Genomic DNA, 19,200 nt, shown 5'->3' on the forward strand with positions numbered 1-19,200 from the left:
GGATAGATTTTGAAAGGAAGGAATATTATGAGGGAAAACTGACTGCCAAAAAGTAAAAGAAAATTGTTGATCAGTAAAAGTGTTGGAGGGGGGTCCCTGCATCCCCTCTTACCATCCTCACCCTAAAATATATATTAGCTTATGTTTTGTTCACATGAAAAAAAAAAATCAGAGTCGTTTAAATAGCTTTCCAAAACAATTTGTATCAATTTGGAATTTCCCAATCTATATTTAGATCAATATGGAGGAAATATATCCTTGTATTGACCTGGAACGTCACGTGCAGGTCAATACAACGTAGTATTTTTCTAACATAGTAGGATCTCAGCCAATCAAAGAGATGGAAATTATTCAATCATATAATAATGCATATTACCAGAGGTAAAATACTTACTTAGATGAATGCCGTCGTCTGTACACAAGAAATATTGTACATTTTTCATCTGTGTTTCTGGACCGTACAGAATATACTATCAGAAGCACAGTCTAAAAAAGGTTAGTATTGGCTTAAAATCTATTCCCTTGGCATAGTAATAAAAATTATCAAGTTCTTTAAGAAGTATACCTGTAGAAGAATAACAGAGGTTGAGGCAACGGTAAGATAAAACGACCATCTAAGTTGTTTAAGGCCAAATTTAACAACCACTGTCAGGACGGATGCAAATCCAAGAAGACCTAAAATATATGATTGTTTTTATTAACGTCTATAAAATCGAGCTTTATCGTCAAAGTTATAGATAAATAGATGTCATGGACATCACATAATATACATTTATATTGGTATCAAATCAAAACTTTATTAATATTTTGATTACCATCACTAAAATCTGTGTTGTTAAGTTTGACTTTGCACTGCATTATTGCAATAAGTGATACTATATACATATAAGAGAAGTAAATTACCAGTTGGTTTCCGGGGAAAGCACATCAAATGTCATAATTTAATTTTCTCCTTTTTTGTAGAGTGCAACTGAATATTACAGACATGGGATTTATAAAGATATAAGTTATAATCTATTATGAGATTTTTTTATTTAAAATTCCTACATTAAAAAAAATTCAATAGCACATATTTTACTCTTTTTCGTGTAGAAAGCATTTTATGACGATATATCATAAGGAACTAAACTACAAACACAAAATAAAACGTCTATCTTAAGCACTTACCTATCTGTCGAAATTTTTTTTTTTAATTTTCAATCAGTTCTATATATATATATATATATATATATATATATATATATATAGTAAAAAATAACAGAACGCCGATTAAAACTCTACCGGTTTCAATTGTATCATCAGGAGTTTGACATATTGCTATAGATACAAACATTTCAAAGTATACTGTGACGTCATGTAACGTCAAAAGTGTTGCGCTTTAGTACAGTTCATTGTGACGTCATTATGTTACGTTATTACGTTAACAGTTAGACAAATAATGCGGGAAAATTGTAAATTGTCTATTATGACAGGGCGTTTAGCTTTGGTTTAAACAGTGAAATAAAATGTTTTTCCTTGGTTTCACGTTCCTTTTCGGAAGTCTTGTTATAGAACTTGTATATAGGAAACACTGTAAAATTAGGAAAAATGTTTTCAGCACATGTTCTAATATGTCCGCTCACGGCAGTGCACTGGTATTCAGTTTGACGAATTTGTTGACGATGGACGGTCATGCGGTGTCTTAAGGTGTCCCCGGTTTGGCCAATATAATGCTCGCCGCATCCTGAACATGTCATGACATATATCAAATTTGAACTTTCGCAGGTAAAAGAAGAATGAATAACGAATTTTCTTCCGTTTTTAAAAAGAAATTGTTCGGTTTCCTGTAAAAAGGGACAGGTTCCACATCTTGGATGATGACATTTTTTAACACCGGCTGTTTCCTCTGTATTGTTAAATTTGGCTCGTGTTAAAATCTTCTTTAAGGATGGGCTCTGTCTTTTACTTTTGATCAACTGAAATTCACTGAATACGTCTTTCATCCTTGGATCATTCTCTAAAACTCAAAAAAATCCAAAAAATCAAGAATTTTTCCAAGTCATCAAAACCAACATGCCAGTTTTAGAGAATGATCCAAGGATGAAAGACGTATTCAGTGAATTTCAGTTGATCAAAAGTAAAAGACAGAGCCCATCCTTAAAGAAGATTTTAACACGAGCCAAATTTAACAATACAGAGGAAACAGCCGGTGTTAAAAAATGTCATCATCCAAGATGTGGAACCTGTCCCTTTTTACAGGAAACCGAACAATTTCTTTTTAAAAACGGAAGAAAATTCGTTATTCATTCTTCTTTTACCTGCGAAAGTTCAAATTTGATATATGTCATGACATGTTCAGGATGCGGCGAGCATTATATTGGCCAAACCGGGGACACCTTAAGACACCGCATGACCGTCCATCGTCAACAAATTCGTCAAACTGAATACCAGTGCACTGCCGTGAGCGGACATATTAGAACATGTGCTGAAAACATTTTTCCTAATTTTACAGTGTTTCCTATATACAAGTTCTATAACAAGACTTCCGAAAAGGAACGTGAAACCAAGGAAAAACATTTTATTTCACTGTTTAAACCAAAGCTAAACGCCCTGTCATAATAGACAATTTACAATTTTCCCGCATTATTTGTCTAACTGTTAACGTAATAACGTAACATAATGACGTCACAATGAACTGTACTAAAGCGCAACACTTTTGACGTTACATGACGTCACAATATACTTTGAAATGTTTGTATCTATAGCAATATGTCAAAACTCCTGATGATACAATTGAAACCGGTAGAGTTTTAATCGGCGTTCTGTTATTTTTTACTATTTAAATACTTGTGTGGATTTTTTATCAAACTTTTTGATTATATATATATATATATATATAATGTTTCGAAAGCACAAGTTCGCTTTATTTTAATAGGCATGTACTTTGAAATACTAGTACTGGACAAACTTCACCCGTTTCGATAAGTACCGTTTTAATACAATATTTTTATCCTTTACATACATGAATCACCTTTAGTTTTACAAAGTTAACAAAGCCCATTCACATATCATCTATAAATCTATAGACGTGTGCTCACCTGCAAGAGTGTAAGGTAAAGAGTAACATTTACAGCAACTATCTGTGCATTCTCGGCTATTTTCATTTCCATTGCTGCTTCGGCAACAAATGATACACCTGATACAACTCCAGAACAAAGGAAAGACGGTCAGACACAAGGAAGTTGCTACATTAAGCCATATGACTAAATTATCGAAAACTGTAAAAATCAAAAGGTATTAGGTAAATGTTGTGTAACATTAATGTTATGATCTCAAAGTATATGTCACAAATATCTTACAAATAGCTATAAGCAACAACGAACAAGGACATAATGGGAAAAAATTTCATTGTTGTATTATTTAACTTGAGATTTAAAACTAGATCGTCTCTCATTACAGCTATATTTTGAAGACTTAATATTATCGGATAAGAAAAAGTTATCATAGTGACAAAGTGTACATTAACAAAAAAGTGACTAATATATATACATGTATATGGCAATGATTATACCTGAACATTTCAAGAGTATATAAGGCATTATGGAAGATAATTGTTCCCCTTATTAAAGGCTAATATATATTCATGATATTGAAGTACAGATTTTTGGGGGATAAAAATTGCAAATGGTAACATTTACCGATTGCTGTGTAAGCTGTAACCTGAAATCTTGTAGAATTTGGAATAGTCACTTCTACCGTTATCCAGTAAGGTGTTACAATTCCAACATCAAAAAGGATAATGACAATAAATGCAACTGCGGCGAAAAACCCAAAGACTATATCGGACATTTTGAAATTGAGAAAATCACTTCGCAACACACATATTTTAATCGTCAAGTGTCTGTCTAGCCTTTTAAAAATGTATGATAAGCAAAGAAAACATGTTAAACATTGCTTCTAAAATCGATACTACCTCACAATATTTTGTTCATTTGCGCATTTAAAGTACAATTTCCACCAATTATATTGTCATGTTGTAAATTTTGAATTTATTGCCACCTTATAAATTCAAAATTTACAAAATGACACAATCACAACTGATATATTAATTTAAACTTCATAGCACTGCTAATCCCAATTTCAAAGCTGCGCCAATATCCGATGGTTTAAAATATATACCAGATTAATGAATATCGATTATATTGCTGGCCAAAGTGAAATGGCATGGTTTACTACAATATGCAAAATTATATTTGTGCTATTAGCGCTAATTTCTCAAGCGGTTATAAAGCTGACCCTAATCTCTCCTGTAGTTTCGAGGCTACCTTTAATCGGCCGAAAAATGTGTAGCATTCTGCTTGGGAGAGGGACCACCTCTTATCGATAGTGTGAAAGGTCATAAATCATTTTGCTGGTAGCGATACTTACCTTTTTTAGTCGATTGAGGTCGGAATATTGTGACATTATAAGTGTTGAATGTTTCACCGCAGGATATGAATTTGGCGTGTCCGTGCATCGCATTGTAGCGCGGCATGTCTCTTGGGGTACAAGCCATCGGACAATCGCGTCAACATGGGACTTTGGCGTCCGTACCGATGCCAAACCATAGAGGTTTGGCACAGACATCGGACTTTTAAATTCTTTCAAATATATGAGGAGAAATATAATATCCGGATTACCCGGTATATTTTACATATAGCAGAATAGCTATAAAATAAGTGCATGTATACCACATCTGTATTGTAAAAATCATCCGCTTTAAAAAGAGTACTAACTAGTACATGATAACAATTTTTCGTATTATTATCAGAACCAACGTGATAAAGTGAAAAAGAACTTGCGAAAACGAGGATATTCTAGCAACGAAGTAGAAAAACAACTTACGAAAGTCGACGAACTCAATCGCTCGGATCTTCTTAATTATGGAAAAAAAACGCGATGTGATTGTTTTCCCCTTGCATTCGAAAACACCCCAATCGTTGCTTATAAAAGAGACAAAAATTTGAAAGATATTTTAGCGTATAAAAAACACAACAATTTATCTTTTTAAAATAGAAATTTATGTGAGCCGTGTGGTGCTAAAAAATGTATTTTGTATAAATTTGTTGTGAAAACCAGCCAGTTTGAAGATAATAACGGTAACACTTTTCAAGTGAAAAATTATATTAATTGTAAATGAAGGAATTTTGTTTATGAAATTTTTTGTAAAAAGTGTGACAAAATAGTGTATGTGGGAGAAACAGGTGATAGTTTATATCAAAGACATTTTTTGAATTTGTCTTTAATTAGAAGGGAAACAAATGATCCTGTGGCTACTCATTTTAATTTTTAATTCAGGTGTACATACAGTAGATTATAATATAATAGGCATTGAAAAACTGTCTTGCTACTGTGATAGGGAAAAATTGGAGATTTCCATTCTGACGGGGAAAGGGGGTATTGCTAGGGTTGCTTGAGACAAAATCGAGATTCCAAAAATCCATTGCACGTCTACAAACTGGTACATGGTTATGTAGACCTTTGGGTATCAAATTGATAAATACTTTATACATCCATTTTAAAGATATTCATTCTCATAACATTTATTTTAAACAAAGAAGCATTTTATTCTAAATTTCTAAATTTGAAACCTCAATCGACAAGTGGGGGCGTCTCAATATGAGTGCAAATTTTTAAAACAAACAAACCGATGTACTGAATATTAAATCAATTCTATTAACGAAAAGAATGTTTTAATAAAAAGCTAAATTGTTATAAAGTCAGATGTTCTCATCATCTTTTAGGATACTCGGTGCCAAGCTCACTGTAAGAAGAAAAAAGAAAAAAATGTTAATATATGCATGGAAATGCATCAAGCATGACGGTTATTTTTAAATTTTTGTGCAAAAAATGATAAAAATTGACTTATTGTTTAGAGAACAACCCTTCCAAAAATTTGTTAGAATTTTCATGGGTACTAGAACTACTAGTTGTGCCTTGTTATTAGCAGACCTATTTTTGTCTTCATATGAAGCACAATTTATCAGATATCTTCTGCATGAATAGAAGAAGTTTCTTGCTGTGACTTTCAGTACTATATTTAGATATTTCGACGACGTTTTATCAATTAACAATATCGCTTTGTATCTCTGTTACCTAGAGTAAAAGAAACAACACAGTCTAACATATCTGTTTGGATAGCTTACTAAAAAAAGACATTAATGACAACCTACACCAAAACACTTGCGGCAACACGGAATGGGATATACTGTTCTATTATCAACTTCCCTTATTTTAGTAGATATATAATTATCATTAGCATATGTAGATAAACTTTCCCAGTTTATTTGATACGCAAAGTTATGCTCAGCGTCGGAATATTTTCTAAAATGAGACAAGCTATTGACAAATAAATTGATGATAAATGGATATCAGCAGTCCCATTTACAGTAAATTTTGCAAATTGATTGTTCGATACAATGACCTTATTAGCAAATACAATATATCGTTAAGCCAAATTCTGTCTGACGTTTTTCATATAAATTGTCAGGCCACAATTTCACACTGCATTGTCAAATTTTAATTTGCCCGATCATGAGAAGGGGTACATGGCGGACGTGAACGGTCAACAGAGAATGCTTCCTCCTCCATGGTATCTGATCAGACCTCTGGTGTTTTAGAGATCTGTGTTTGCTCTGGTCCCAATTTGTATTTTTCCAGTGGACTTATGACCTTGAATACAATTTATTATTTTTATATTTCATGACTTTATCGTTTAAATTTTTTTTAACGTTTTAACGTCAACATAAAAAATTGTTAAGGGTTAATAGCTAATAAGTTGAAGTTCTTTGTTTCTCTTAGTTCGGTGTACTATTTTAGAGGTTCTGCGATAATGACCAAATCATGTGACATGACAGTTATACTAAGTAAAAGAGGCTGGGACAAAGGTCTTCGTATTTTTGAAATACTCTTTGATGAAGGAGAAAATCTTTTAAATAAACCTTTGAACAAAAAATAATTCAGTAAAAAGAAAAAAAATCTCCAGAGCAATTTCAAGGGATTTTCACGGCAGAAGGTGGAAAGGCATCATAAATTTCAAAAATAGGAGAGATCGCAGTGATGTATTATCGGGAATGAGATCTATTTATAAAAATGCAATGTATTTTGTGTGAAAATAAGTAAAAAAAAATGACTAAAAATAATATTTTTGTACAAAATTTTCTTTATAAGCTTTGAAAATACTTAACTCAGTAAACACTTATAAAAAGTTTATTTTGGCAAAAACAACAACAGGTTATTAAAACACTGGATACTTACAAAGTTTAATTCAAACGTAACAATTAGGAATGTCGTCTTCTATAGACAAGGAATACCGTGCATTTTTCGTTCATTTTTCGAGAGCAAACAAAGTAGGTGATTAAAAGCACAAACTAAAAATAAAAAAATGACAATTTCATAAAAAAAATAATGCATATTTAATAAACATGTATGTTTATGAATAGAAAATATTTGTCAATTTGTCCGTCATTTTTCAACAGTATACAAGACAGTGACTAAGAGCAGCAACTAAAAAATTGTTATAACTGTTTTAAATAGAATTTTTATGTTAAAAAAGATGGATGTGTATGAGTTTTTTACCTGTAACAAAATCACTGAAGTTGCTGCAACTGTCAGAAAGAAAGACCACCCCAACTGACTGTTATCAAATTTTGAAACCACAATCAAAGTTGACGCAAAGCCCAGGATACCTACAAAATAAGAGTGTGTAGTTTAAACTATTTGCATTCAAAGGGATCATGAATATGGGTCTGGTTGGTAACATGTACCTACACTTCTACTTTATTATCTGCTTTGCAGTCCGTGTTTGCTCTGCTCTTATTTTATGGACTTCTGATCTTGAATACTGTTTGTTATCTCCATATGTTTCTTTGCAGACATGAATAAGGAGATTCGTCTTTGAATTGCCATGTAATAGTAATCAGTCTGCATTATCTATTTTTTTTTACCTTGTATTCCTAACAGACTGTTTACCTAAATACTTTGATGTCTAAACTTGACTTGAATGATAGGTTTAAATAGGAAATAAAAAAAACAGACACACAAACAATCTGCCATTCTGACCTCCAGCAGCATAAAAGAACGTGTAACAACTGCAGCAACCGTCAGCGCATGCGTCGTCTGAGTCGTCTTTTTTGCAGCAAAGCATGCATGACAGGAGACACCAGAAGAAAGGAATGACCGTCAAACACACAGACGTGGCAATATTCAGTCCAATAATGGTCCAGTCAAAAGCTACAAAACATAGTCACATTGTAAGGTACAAAATCAATTCTAAATAAAGTATTACGAGTATGTTTTCCCTTTTGGGAAATTAATTTTCTTGATTCATTTCCTCCAAGCGTTACGTTGCATAAATTACGATTTGCTTTTATAACGAGTTATAATGAGTCATGTACTATTAAAGTTTGAAATTGAAAAAAATCAGAAAAATGTTTCGAATGTTCGACTATTTGTCAAATAATGCTATCGAATAATCGACTAAGGAAAATAAATATTTTGACATTCTTAAAAAATATTCATTTTTTATTTAATATTTTAATAATAAAGCAAATAAGGTCTCACCCTTCTCATCATTTGGGCAATCAACACTGTAAAACAGGCCATAGTTGCATATTCTTGAAGACGCGGTAGAGTTTACTAAAAGCATGGAACAGTTGACCGAGGGCGTGGAACAGTTCACGGAAGTTTTGGAACAGTTGACTGCAGGCATGTAAGAGGATACCGAAGGCGTGGAACAGTTGACCGAAGGCCTGGAACAGTTGACTGCCGGCGTGTAAGAGGTTACTGAAGGCTTGGAACAGTTGACAGAAGGCTTGGAAGAGTTGGCTGGTGTTTCTTGCACAGTTAGCCAGTTTGGCGTGAAGAACCCAACATTAAAAAATACTATTACAACGAATGCAATGCAGGCGTAAAATCCGAATACTACATCTGACATGGTGACCTGTTTAGGAAAAAACTAAAAAAATATTCAATTTACATTTGGAAAATATTTTAACTAATGAAACTACATTTTTACAATGCTCGATACTGTAAATTCCTAATTATACGTCATCATTTAAATGTCAATGACACCTTTTATAGTGACTACACCAATCTGAAACTGCTTTCTATGGGTCTAATGTTTCACAACAAAAGGAAGCAAAATAGATACAAGAATTACATCAGAACAGTTTCCTTTTTACTCTTACTATTTATAACTTCTTAGGAGGTTTAAAAGCATTTTTTAAAAAATAAAATGAATTCAAAAGCAATTATAAATTTAAACGGTAACAAGAAAGTTATATTCCTTAGATAATTTCAAATAATGGTACAGTAGTGTTATATTCACTAATAAGGTTAATATACTCTTATTAACTAACAATTTATAATTCAGAACATGTGCTTTATTTTTTACGTTTTACTTCAAAATATTAGTTATGACACAACAATGAGATTAGTTTAATTTGAAAGAATCAGATCTACAGATTGCATAATTATTTGATTGTCTGATATAAGAAGCAATATAAATATCAAGACTTTAAATGGCATAAGATATTAAAGATAAGTTAAAACATTGCCAATGTCATTAAAGTGTGACTTAAAACATTTTTGTTATGTAATCCTTTGTGTTTTAGTACATTATATGGCATAATAGATTTGGATATTTAAAACCTGTACATTAAGTCACCTGTAACCGTACATTAAGTTGAGAAAACTCTCAATTCTTAACTTAATCGACAGCGTTTTGTCAACTTAATGTACAGTTAAAGGTAACTTAATGTACAGGTTTTAAATGTTGAAAACGATACATAATTTAAATAGGCAATTAAATTTTTAATTTAATGCACAATCATGCATAAATATCAAACAATTGTATATGAAATGTTCAACAGTATATCATCTTTGGAAATGACAAATCCAATGCAAAAAAGACACATGTGTAAATCCTGATGCATAAAAATTTTAAAACATCCACATCCAGAAGTTTCTTTATTAAAAAAAACAGACGTCTCATCCTCTTCACAAATTTTGTAAATGATTGCTGGACGTGGTAGATCCATTCCATGAATGTTTAAAATATATCCAACAGCAATTTAAATTTTAAAAGAAAAAGGCTTATTTCCAAATGAAATGATAAACTCATTAGATGCACTGCAGGTGGAATCATTTTTGGGACAGAGATCACAAATTTTATCTTTTCATACACTTGTCATCATCTGAATCCTTCATATTTCCATGAATTATTCCATTTACTCTCTGCTGCTATTTATTGTTGGTTCAATTGTAGGATCAAACTGTAATAGATTTGTGGCCCGTTTTTTCTGTTATAAACTGTTTCCTCAAACTTCATACAAGGGGGTCGCCGTTGTTGTTCTCAAAGAATGTTTCGTATCACAGTGTCCCTTAAATCCTGATTGTTAGTTCAAAGATTTGCGATAGTTTTTGTCAAAACTTGAACACCAACTTCAGAATCTGCAAACCTACAAGCCTCTGCTTGTGTCTACCTACTCTACAGTATTTACCACCCTTTGGCCCGTATTTTGGAGAAATATGTATTACTTTCTCCATCCGATGAGGACATTTTCACACATGAAGCTTTACATGGGAAGTGGTCGGAAATCAAGTGAGCTATCATTTAAATCTAAATTTACCTGGCACTGTCCATTAAGTTAAACAATACAGCTATTATTTTCACCCCCACTCTCTGGACAATCAAGTGTGTTACATAATCATAGCAAATACATAACCATCACCTGGGACAGTTTATTAAGTTAACAATAGAGAAAATGTTTTAAGTAGGATAAAGTCCTCAAACTATCCATTCTGTGAGAGAAAAAACTATTCTCGGCCCTTCGGGCCTCGAACAGTTCTTTCTCTCACAGAATGGACAGTTTTCGGACTTTCTCCTTTACATAAAATAATACTTACAATCTAAAGATATTGATGCGGATTCTTAGTTTTTGTTTTATATTTATATCATCATTAATCTTTTAAAAATTTTGTAAAATTTCGAAATAGCATGTTCATTAAACATGTTTAAACAAATATATATTATAGTTTTGTGCTAGCAATTGTGTATATTTTGCTAGTAAACAAAAATTGCGAAAATTGTTTTTAAAGTCTAAAACTGTCTCCATGTGACATGGATTCCATGCCGTGTCTCTATGAAAATGAAAAAGTCAAGTTCAGATACAAAATCCCTTACAATATCTTAGAAAAAGAAAGAGACGCTTTGAATTTCTCAATTATCTGATTATATTGAAAAAAAAATACTTAGGAGCATCGTCAAATATCCTTAGTGATCTCATCTTTTATTTACATAAGTGTTTATCAAAAAAATACATAGCCCTACCCCCAATTCGTTTTCAAATTTCTCTTACGATGATCAAAATAATGACTTTTTTTATTTTATGTTAATTTTATATTATTTATCGTTTGTATTCATCACTAAAAGTTTAAATTAGAGAACCGTTACAATCAGCACATGTGCTTACATTTTACCACTTGACTTTATAAACATTATCAAGGTCGTGGCGATTACAACGAAGTTGTTTTAATTACAAATTGTAAGAATTCAAAATTGAAAGAAACATTTTTACATGTAGCTACTTAAACATCAAATTTCTAAACATAAACTTACTGCATTCAATTAAAACAACTCCAGTTGAAAGGTATCAGATAAGCACCTTCAATTTGAACATGCTAAGAAAAACAAAAGAGATTGATCTTCAACTATAGACTGGTCATTTAACTAAACAAAGCAAGTTAATAAATGAGCATGCCCATAAAAAGTTATTTCGTCTTTGTATATGCAAGTACTAGTATGTACGTTGAAGCTAAATCCGTGTATAAATGATTGTTCAGTTTTAGCCAGATGAAAACCGCGCTTGTATTCTGGAAACAAACTATATCTATGAGATAGGACAAGTCACTTTCAGACTCATACAATGAAGCGCATTGAAGTAGTAAAATTTTCCGTTCGAATGGAACGTTTTGAGCTATCTTTAGAGTGTTTATTGTCATCTTATGACACGCCAATTTCTTTAGAAATGGATAAAACGGCCAAGTTGTTTCTTCAAATACCTGTCGAACAGGTTTTCCATAAATATAATAGCCAACCAAATTGAGGATCTAAATAAACACCGAGTAAACACGTGTTCGACCGAAACATGTGTTGTGGTAACTTCAATAGACATGATAAGTTAAACAGGTCTGGGCGGCCTCCGTTTTTGGAGGATAGCTAGATTCAATATGGCAGCCAAATTTTTTACCATATATGGAAATCGCAATGCAATGTCGGATAGTTTATCTTCTGATTTCAGAGGATAGCACAGGTAATTTTCAAACGCCGCATGCCTACCTTTAATCAAAACGTGCAAGCACCAGAGTACAATTAAATAAAAGATCAGACATTAAACTATCAATTGTATGTGGCGATTTGAGATTCTATGTCTAGAATTTTTACAATACGCTTTCAAAGTTGGCACTTCTTGCGCTTCATTTCTACTTAATATTTCTTGTTATTTTGTTTAATTTTTATGTTTTTTCCCTATCAGGACAAATAAAAAGGCACTTAAATGCTCAAACAATACATAAATAACATTACTTTCATATTTCTTTTAATTAAAGATTAGAGGAAAAGGAAACACAAAAGAAAACGTACTGTAAAGACAAAATACACTCTGCCTGATAATTTAAGCAAAGATAAAATAAATATTATTTAGAGAAAATAAGAAAAAAATCCCACTTTTTAGCTGTGCAGCATCTAAACTTCCGCTAGTGTTCTTAGATGAGGCCTCGACGGGGACCATGCATTCCCAGTATATATATTTCCACGGACAACGTAAGTTTCAGTCAGATTAGTTTTGACAACGGGTAGACGCAATTGAATTTAAGTCAGTCTTAACTGATAAGGGGGACGGTCTAACCTTGCTGTAGATGGAGATTGATCCTAATTTATTTCAGGGGTCTTAATATTTCAGTTTTATTAGATGTATACACATACAACAGTATAGAAGACTAATACAGAACGGAAAGTAGCTCCGCCCACTGTAGTCCCGTGCAGAAGAGCAAACTTCAAAGAAAAATTCCTCTACCGTCTTATTAAATGAAATAATAATGAAACTGAATTTTTCAAAAATATGTTTTTTAAAACTTTTATGCTGTTAACACATAATTATGGTACCGGAAAATGAGGTTGGCTATAATTAATTTTCAGACAGGAAAGGGTCTTTAACAAAGCTTTCAAATGAATAATTTATTGACAGCAAATTACCAAAATTTGTTAAAATGATTTAAATACCTATATTTAACCATCATCGTATGAAATTTAACCTTTTATTTGTTTTGGTTGAAAAATCAGAGTACGGTACATAAACTGGGACTTGAGATGCAAGAGTTGCTGTTATTTGTTTGGTTTAGACTGCCCTTTGTTTTGAAAAGTCCGGTAGGTGGCGACACCTCCATCCTCTGTTTCTAGAGGATAAAATCTATCCTCCAAAAACAGAGGCCGCCTAGACCTGTTAAAAAGAATTGTACATATTCGTTGCAATTTGTGTTTTACAGAAGCGTGAGTCTCTAACTCCCTCTTCTAATCTTTTTAAATCTTCATTTCAGTGTAACTCATGATGCTTGTCGCGAAGAATGGGGTGTCTTAAAACTACGACGAATATTTCTTTTTCGTTTCTAAAAATATGGGCGTGTCATTATGTTATAATTGACGTTCAAAACATGACTCAGAACTTTTTATCCAAACGGAAAATTTTACCACTTCAATGCGCTTCATTGTATATTGGATACGGATCTCACAAAAACGTAAGCACTGAAATATAAGCATGCAGCAAATAACTTATTTTCATTGAGTTGAAATCCTCATAATAAACCAAACCCTATTAAATTTACAGAAGAAGAAATTGCCTCAAAAACGAAACAAAATGGAGATTTCAAATGAGAAATTAAGAAACTATACTGAAGGCACAAAAAAATTTGTTCATTGAGAAATGAACACATTAAAAGAGAATCGCACACTGAAAAGTATGAGGTTCTAATAAAAAAAAGGTGTGCCATTTAACATTTATTTAGCAATAGCAAATTATACTGTGAACGTAATTGAAATCTAAATGCTACTTATATTCTCCATATCTACTAACCTAATGACATTTATAGAAGGTACACTGATTGGAAACTTCTGAGAATGGTTTAGGAAACGTTAAATGTATTTGGATGTTGTCACTTCACAATCATAACATTTTTAATTTGAAAGGAATTATATTTTAACAGTTTTTAATTGGACAATCTGGTTTATTATTTTTACATTAAACGAAGCCTTATGAAATGTATGGAAATTACGAATAGTATTCAAGCTCAGGTGTCCATTAACGACGTTCGATCCTGATATTTAAAGTCTTAAACTTTTTTTGCCAAGTATATTTTTAGTTTCTACATACATAGCTTAATTAAAATTCAAATCAAAAAATGGGGGTCAATGCGCTTCTTTTGGCGCTACAGTACATTTAATATGACCTTCTTGCACTGAAATTTGTGTCTTAATTAAAAATTAAATTTTTGAAGTTTTCCCTAAAATATTTTTATCCAATTAAAGCATGAAACAAAATAAACTCTAAGTTTGTTTAAAAAGAGACACTTAAAAATTGTGACTAAGAAAAAGTTTCAATTTGCTTCGCATAATCAATTATTTGACCTTTCTGCGCTAATAAAAAGTGATTTTTCTGGCATTGAAAATTTAATAAGCAAGAAAATTATTTTAAAGCCTTAAACTTTTTTCTGATTTTAAGCAAATAGGTCAAATTTATCTTGAATATTTAGAAAAGAACATCAAAAGTGGGGGTATGTGATGTAAATTTTCAGATATTACTAAAAAAAAGTGTCAATTTTACATTAAAATTGGCTCCATTTTTTCCCGGATTTTCAGAATAATATTGACTATATTTGTCACACTTTGTTGACAGAATTCATAAGAAATAATTTAATAGATATTTCAGAACCAGCATAACATATTTCACTGCAAAAAACAAATTTGTGTGCAGCCAGGATGGAAAAATAGGAATCCAAAATTAACAGTACTGTTATAGTTCAAAATGGAAAAACTGATCATTTTCTTCTAAAAAAACTTCCGCCACAAAATATAGTCCCTAGCTTAATTCTTCTTGAATGGAATTTAATCGCGGTTTTTTTCATTGGATATAGTTAAATTTGCACGGTAGAATTCAGATTTAATGTTAGAATTTTATAAATAAAGGACCTGACCAAAATACGCTCAAAATCTCAGGATCGAACGTCCTTAAATACAAAATAGGAGCAGAGAAAACATGGACCTCCGAAACATCAGAGGCAGGATCAGTTGCCATATGCATGTAGGGGTGTGTGTCCCCTGCCGACCGGTCTCATCCTCTCCTTCTCATGATCGGGAAATAAAGGAAAAATCCGTCGTCAGTGTGTAAATAATGAACTAACAATTATCATGAAAACGTCAATCACCATTTGACCCAATGATAACTGATTATTTGCTGACAAAGTCCTTGTATCGACTATAGAACTAAGGAGACGATGACTTTAAACGAGATCGCCGATATTCTTGTTTCATCAACTTGTTTGTTAATAATGTAAATTATCTTGCTTTAGAAATTGCACTTAGTGCATGCTCTTGCGTATCGAATCAACTAAGAGAGATATATAGTCCGTATGGAGGTGATGAAGGTAAATTGCTGTATAAGCATAAGTAAGGGAAGTTGTCCAAATTAATTGTCTTGTTCGCCGTTAATAATACCACCGTCTAAGGCATAATGATTGTTTATATTGGTTAGTTGACATTTTCCAGTTTGTACCGGTATGTTTAAAAATCTTTCACAGTAATGTTTCTTTGTATTGTATTCCGTGTCCTTGTGGAAATACACAAAGGCAAGTGCTTGGCACCATGCCCTACCTAAGACAAAAGATATTTAGCAGACTCATCATATCAATACTCCTCTCACATTTTCAAGTTGTTAACGGGAAAGGTGACGTTTATCTCAGTACGCTTTTAAAAAAAATTAAAACACTTGCGGGCTTCAAACTTCATTTTGAGAACAGAATAATATCTGAGAGCAATACATAATAAAATATAAATATACAGATTCTTATTAGGTTATTAACTTAAAGAAAATCTTATTACGCACATAGTTACTACCTTGAGTACATTTTTTAACATGGAAAGCACGAGAGATTTTTTTCTGATTATGTCCCTACTATATTCTGATTATGAAAATAGAGTAGCTCATTAATTTATGATGACAAACATGTTTAGCTCTCTCTCTTCTCTTCTTTTTCTCTCTCTCTCTCTCTCTCTCTCTCTCTCTCTCTCTCTCTCTCTCTCTCTCTCTGATTGAGATACAATATTAAGTTTTGATTATGAAAAACTCATTGATAATGGGCAACAAAAACCTCGAAGTGAAATATATTTGAATCAAAGATTTATGACTCGGTTATAATTTTCGCGTTTTGAGTGTATTTTTTAATCAAATTTTGACGACCTAAGGGCAGAATGAAGTCATTCTCTATCCAGAGTTGTCGTTCCCGCTATGCTCCCACATACGTATGTGGGAGCATAGCGGGAACGGCAAGTGGTCCGAAACTATTTATGATAGACATACTGAAATACAAAAAAAAAATGCGAAATAGAATATAAAAGACCAAGTGTCAAAACAAACCTTCTGTTGAAATGGATATAACTTTGCAGCACATGTACCTCCTCATTATTTTTTTAAATTAAAATTCGTCAGTGCACAAGTACTCTCACTCGCATGTCTTTTCTTGAAAAAGCGTAGAATATATTCAACAGAAATGAAATAAATTCAGGCTCAGTTAAGTCTTAAATTCTTACCTAGGGTAAAAATTAAAGTGGAAAATGCCCACAATGTGTTCACGACCAGGAGAATATCTCCTTAAACCGGCAACAGTTTTCCAAGTCTTTCCAATCACCTCGGATTAACAGTTTGACTGTTCCCCTCGTAAACAGAAATAATTGTGTAGTGTTTACTGAAACAGGAAAGCATTTTATGAAGCGAATTTTTTTAATATGCATGTCTCGTATGTAAATTAAGATATCTGGAATCAAATCACAATAGACTTACCTTAATTTAAATGTTTAATAACAGGAGGTAACAAAGCGCTTAATATAGATAAGTTTTAAAAGTTACTACTAGATTTCCTCTTCGCAGAAATGATTGTGAAAGTACAATTGTATAGGGTCTATTTTTTGGATGATGGGATATACCATTCGATCTTTTTTAAATTGACGCAAACTTCCTATGAACTTTTGTTCGGACGTCTCTAGTATACAAAACTGCTTTGAACATACTCAGTGGAGTTGAAAATGTCACACCCAATATAAATGTTTAAATCTAAAGGTACATATTTAATGGTTGCAAGCATAATCGTAGAGTTTCTTCTCTTCTGAATGATTAAATGATTTTTTTTTGGTATTACTTTTTAAATAAATATATTTCAGTTGCGACGGAAATATGCTTCAATTAAACGCTATAGATAATTCTTTCTTATCAACTATAAACAAAAGAAATTTAAAAGCATTCTTTCTTGCTGTCGTTGTAATGGTCACTTACCTGTACAATTTTGCTCGAGAAACTCTTGTGTTCTTGCGATCAATCTATTTGAGATGTTTTATTGCGTGCAACAAAGCCAGGGGGGAATTCACTTATTCTTTAAAAATTATGGCGTTGCATCCATTGTGTGCAACATTTAGTTTGCAACTCTCGTTCTTGAGTAATTAATTAACTTTCCCAATTAAGGATCCGAATTCTGAATTGACTTCACCCCTCTAACCGGAGGAATAAAAATTCATGATAGATAAAATTTCGGCTATATGGAAGATTTCTGAACTTCTGATTTTGCTTTCTTATAATGGAGATTCTTTATGTGCGCATAGAGCAAAGTGCGTGATCTTATAGTTATACGGAACTCATGCAAGTTTCTTTTTAACCATAATTTCCTAATATGCAAAATTAAAAAAAAATTCTCTCACTCCTTTTTTTCATCTGCAAGACAAAAATCTGTAAATTTACAGAGCCTGTTTTCTAAATTCATCCAACAAGATATCACATATGTGCCAGACATTTGAATCAATGTGTTTCTTTGTGATTTCCTCGTTCCGTTTTAATAAAAAAAAATGGATAGGTTTCCCCATTGCTATTCCATGGTTTCATCGAAATTTTAGGGGCAATCACTTGAAGTACATACACACTGTATCACAAACAATAAGATTCGTAGCTCAGTTTTTTACACCAATCAATGATAGCCACCTGGACCAACAAATCCGGGGAGGTGAGTCACAACAGATTCAACACTAGTGACACAACCAGTGAACAGGTTCTATTTATCGTCATGTCATCGTTTTCTCCTCAGAATCAATGTACATTACCATGGCAGATGGTTTTTAAAGATAACATACTATTTTATCAGACTAAGAAGACCTATCGATTGGAAGGACACATATTTGAATAACGGCAGCAGTGCATACATTGTTCACAAGCCTGTGTTGCTAGGGATAAATTCAAGTTAAGCACTGGGTCATATCTGGCCTAAGCACTGGGTCATGTAACAGAAATGCTGTACATAGGAGTGGATATCCTCAAAGCATCAAACTCTTGCGATGCTGGTCTCCACTAGATTGTTCAATGCACAAAATCGAGGTTTTAATCCTAGTATGCAATCAAAAAGATAACTTGAACATGAATCCATGTTTCTTTTGAACTTAGATGTATTTTATTCTCATTTATATACATTATATAATTTTACACAATGCAATAGTATTGAATAATTGACAATCATTCAAAACATGCAAAAGGTATTTTTTTTTAAATTAATATCGAAAAATATAATTCTAAAATTAAGCCATCGAGCAATAACTGTGTAATTGTCAATAACAACTGAAGTTTATCGTAACAAGTCAATTTTTTTTATGAAATGTATACCAGTTTACATCTTATTAAAGAAAATTGATATATATATTCTTGCATGCATACATACACATTCAGATTGTACAAAAAGATTGGATTCTTACATAACAGTATAATCATGCCGTCTTCTATAGACAAGGAATATCGTGCATTTTTCAGTCATGTTTCGTGAACAGACAAAATAAGTACCGGGTAAGTAAGAGCACCAACTGAAAAAAAAAAATTAATAACG

At 32.3% G+C, this 19,200-nt stretch overlaps 2 protein-coding genes across 4 annotated transcripts; both read right to left on the minus strand.

Annotated features, from left to right (window-relative positions):
* Nucleotides 1-394: 394 nt before the first annotated feature.
* On the minus strand, nt 395-3,868 carry LOC134276258 (uncharacterized; the record flags this gene model as incomplete). The annotated part of the gene is made up of 4 exons (XM_062758519.1): nt 3,678-3,868; nt 3,078-3,266; nt 566-675; nt 395-486 (listed from the first exon to the last, which is right to left on the minus strand). Coding segments are annotated over exons 1-4 (542 nt in total), but the record flags the coding sequence as incomplete, so codon positions are not given.
* Nucleotides 3,869-5,675: 1,807 nt separating this feature from the next.
* On the minus strand, nt 5,676-17,739 carry LOC134276256 (uncharacterized). 3 transcript variants are annotated; one of them, XM_062758518.1, is made up of 6 exons: nt 17,127-17,164; nt 8,581-8,959; nt 8,080-8,250; nt 7,597-7,706; nt 7,276-7,388; nt 5,676-5,782 (listed from the first exon to the last, which is right to left on the minus strand). In XM_062758518.1, exons 2-5 carry the CDS (start codon nt 8,951-8,953, stop codon nt 7,299-7,301), a joined length of 744 nt encoding a protein of 247 aa, XP_062614502.1. In that variant the 5' UTR covers nt 8,954-8,959; nt 17,127-17,164; the 3' UTR covers nt 5,676-5,782; nt 7,276-7,298. The 3 variants fall into 3 exon arrangements, with proteins under 3 accessions (XP_062614502.1, XP_062614501.1, XP_062614500.1); XM_062758517.1 differs by lacking the exons at nt 5,676-5,782; nt 17,127-17,164 and adding an exon at nt 17,616-17,739 and having other exon boundaries at nt 7,081-7,388; XM_062758516.1 differs by lacking the exon at nt 5,676-5,782 and having other exon boundaries at nt 7,081-7,388.
* Nucleotides 17,740-19,200: the final 1,461 nt, after the last annotated feature.

Source organism: Saccostrea cucullata, unplaced genomic scaffold (genome assembly GCF_032062105.1).
Source record: "Saccostrea cucullata isolate Sc308-1 unplaced genomic scaffold, CSIRO_AGI_Scuc_v1 ctg7114, whole genome shotgun sequence".
NCBI lineage: Eukaryota > Metazoa > Mollusca > Bivalvia > Ostreida > Ostreidae > Saccostrea > Saccostrea cuccullata.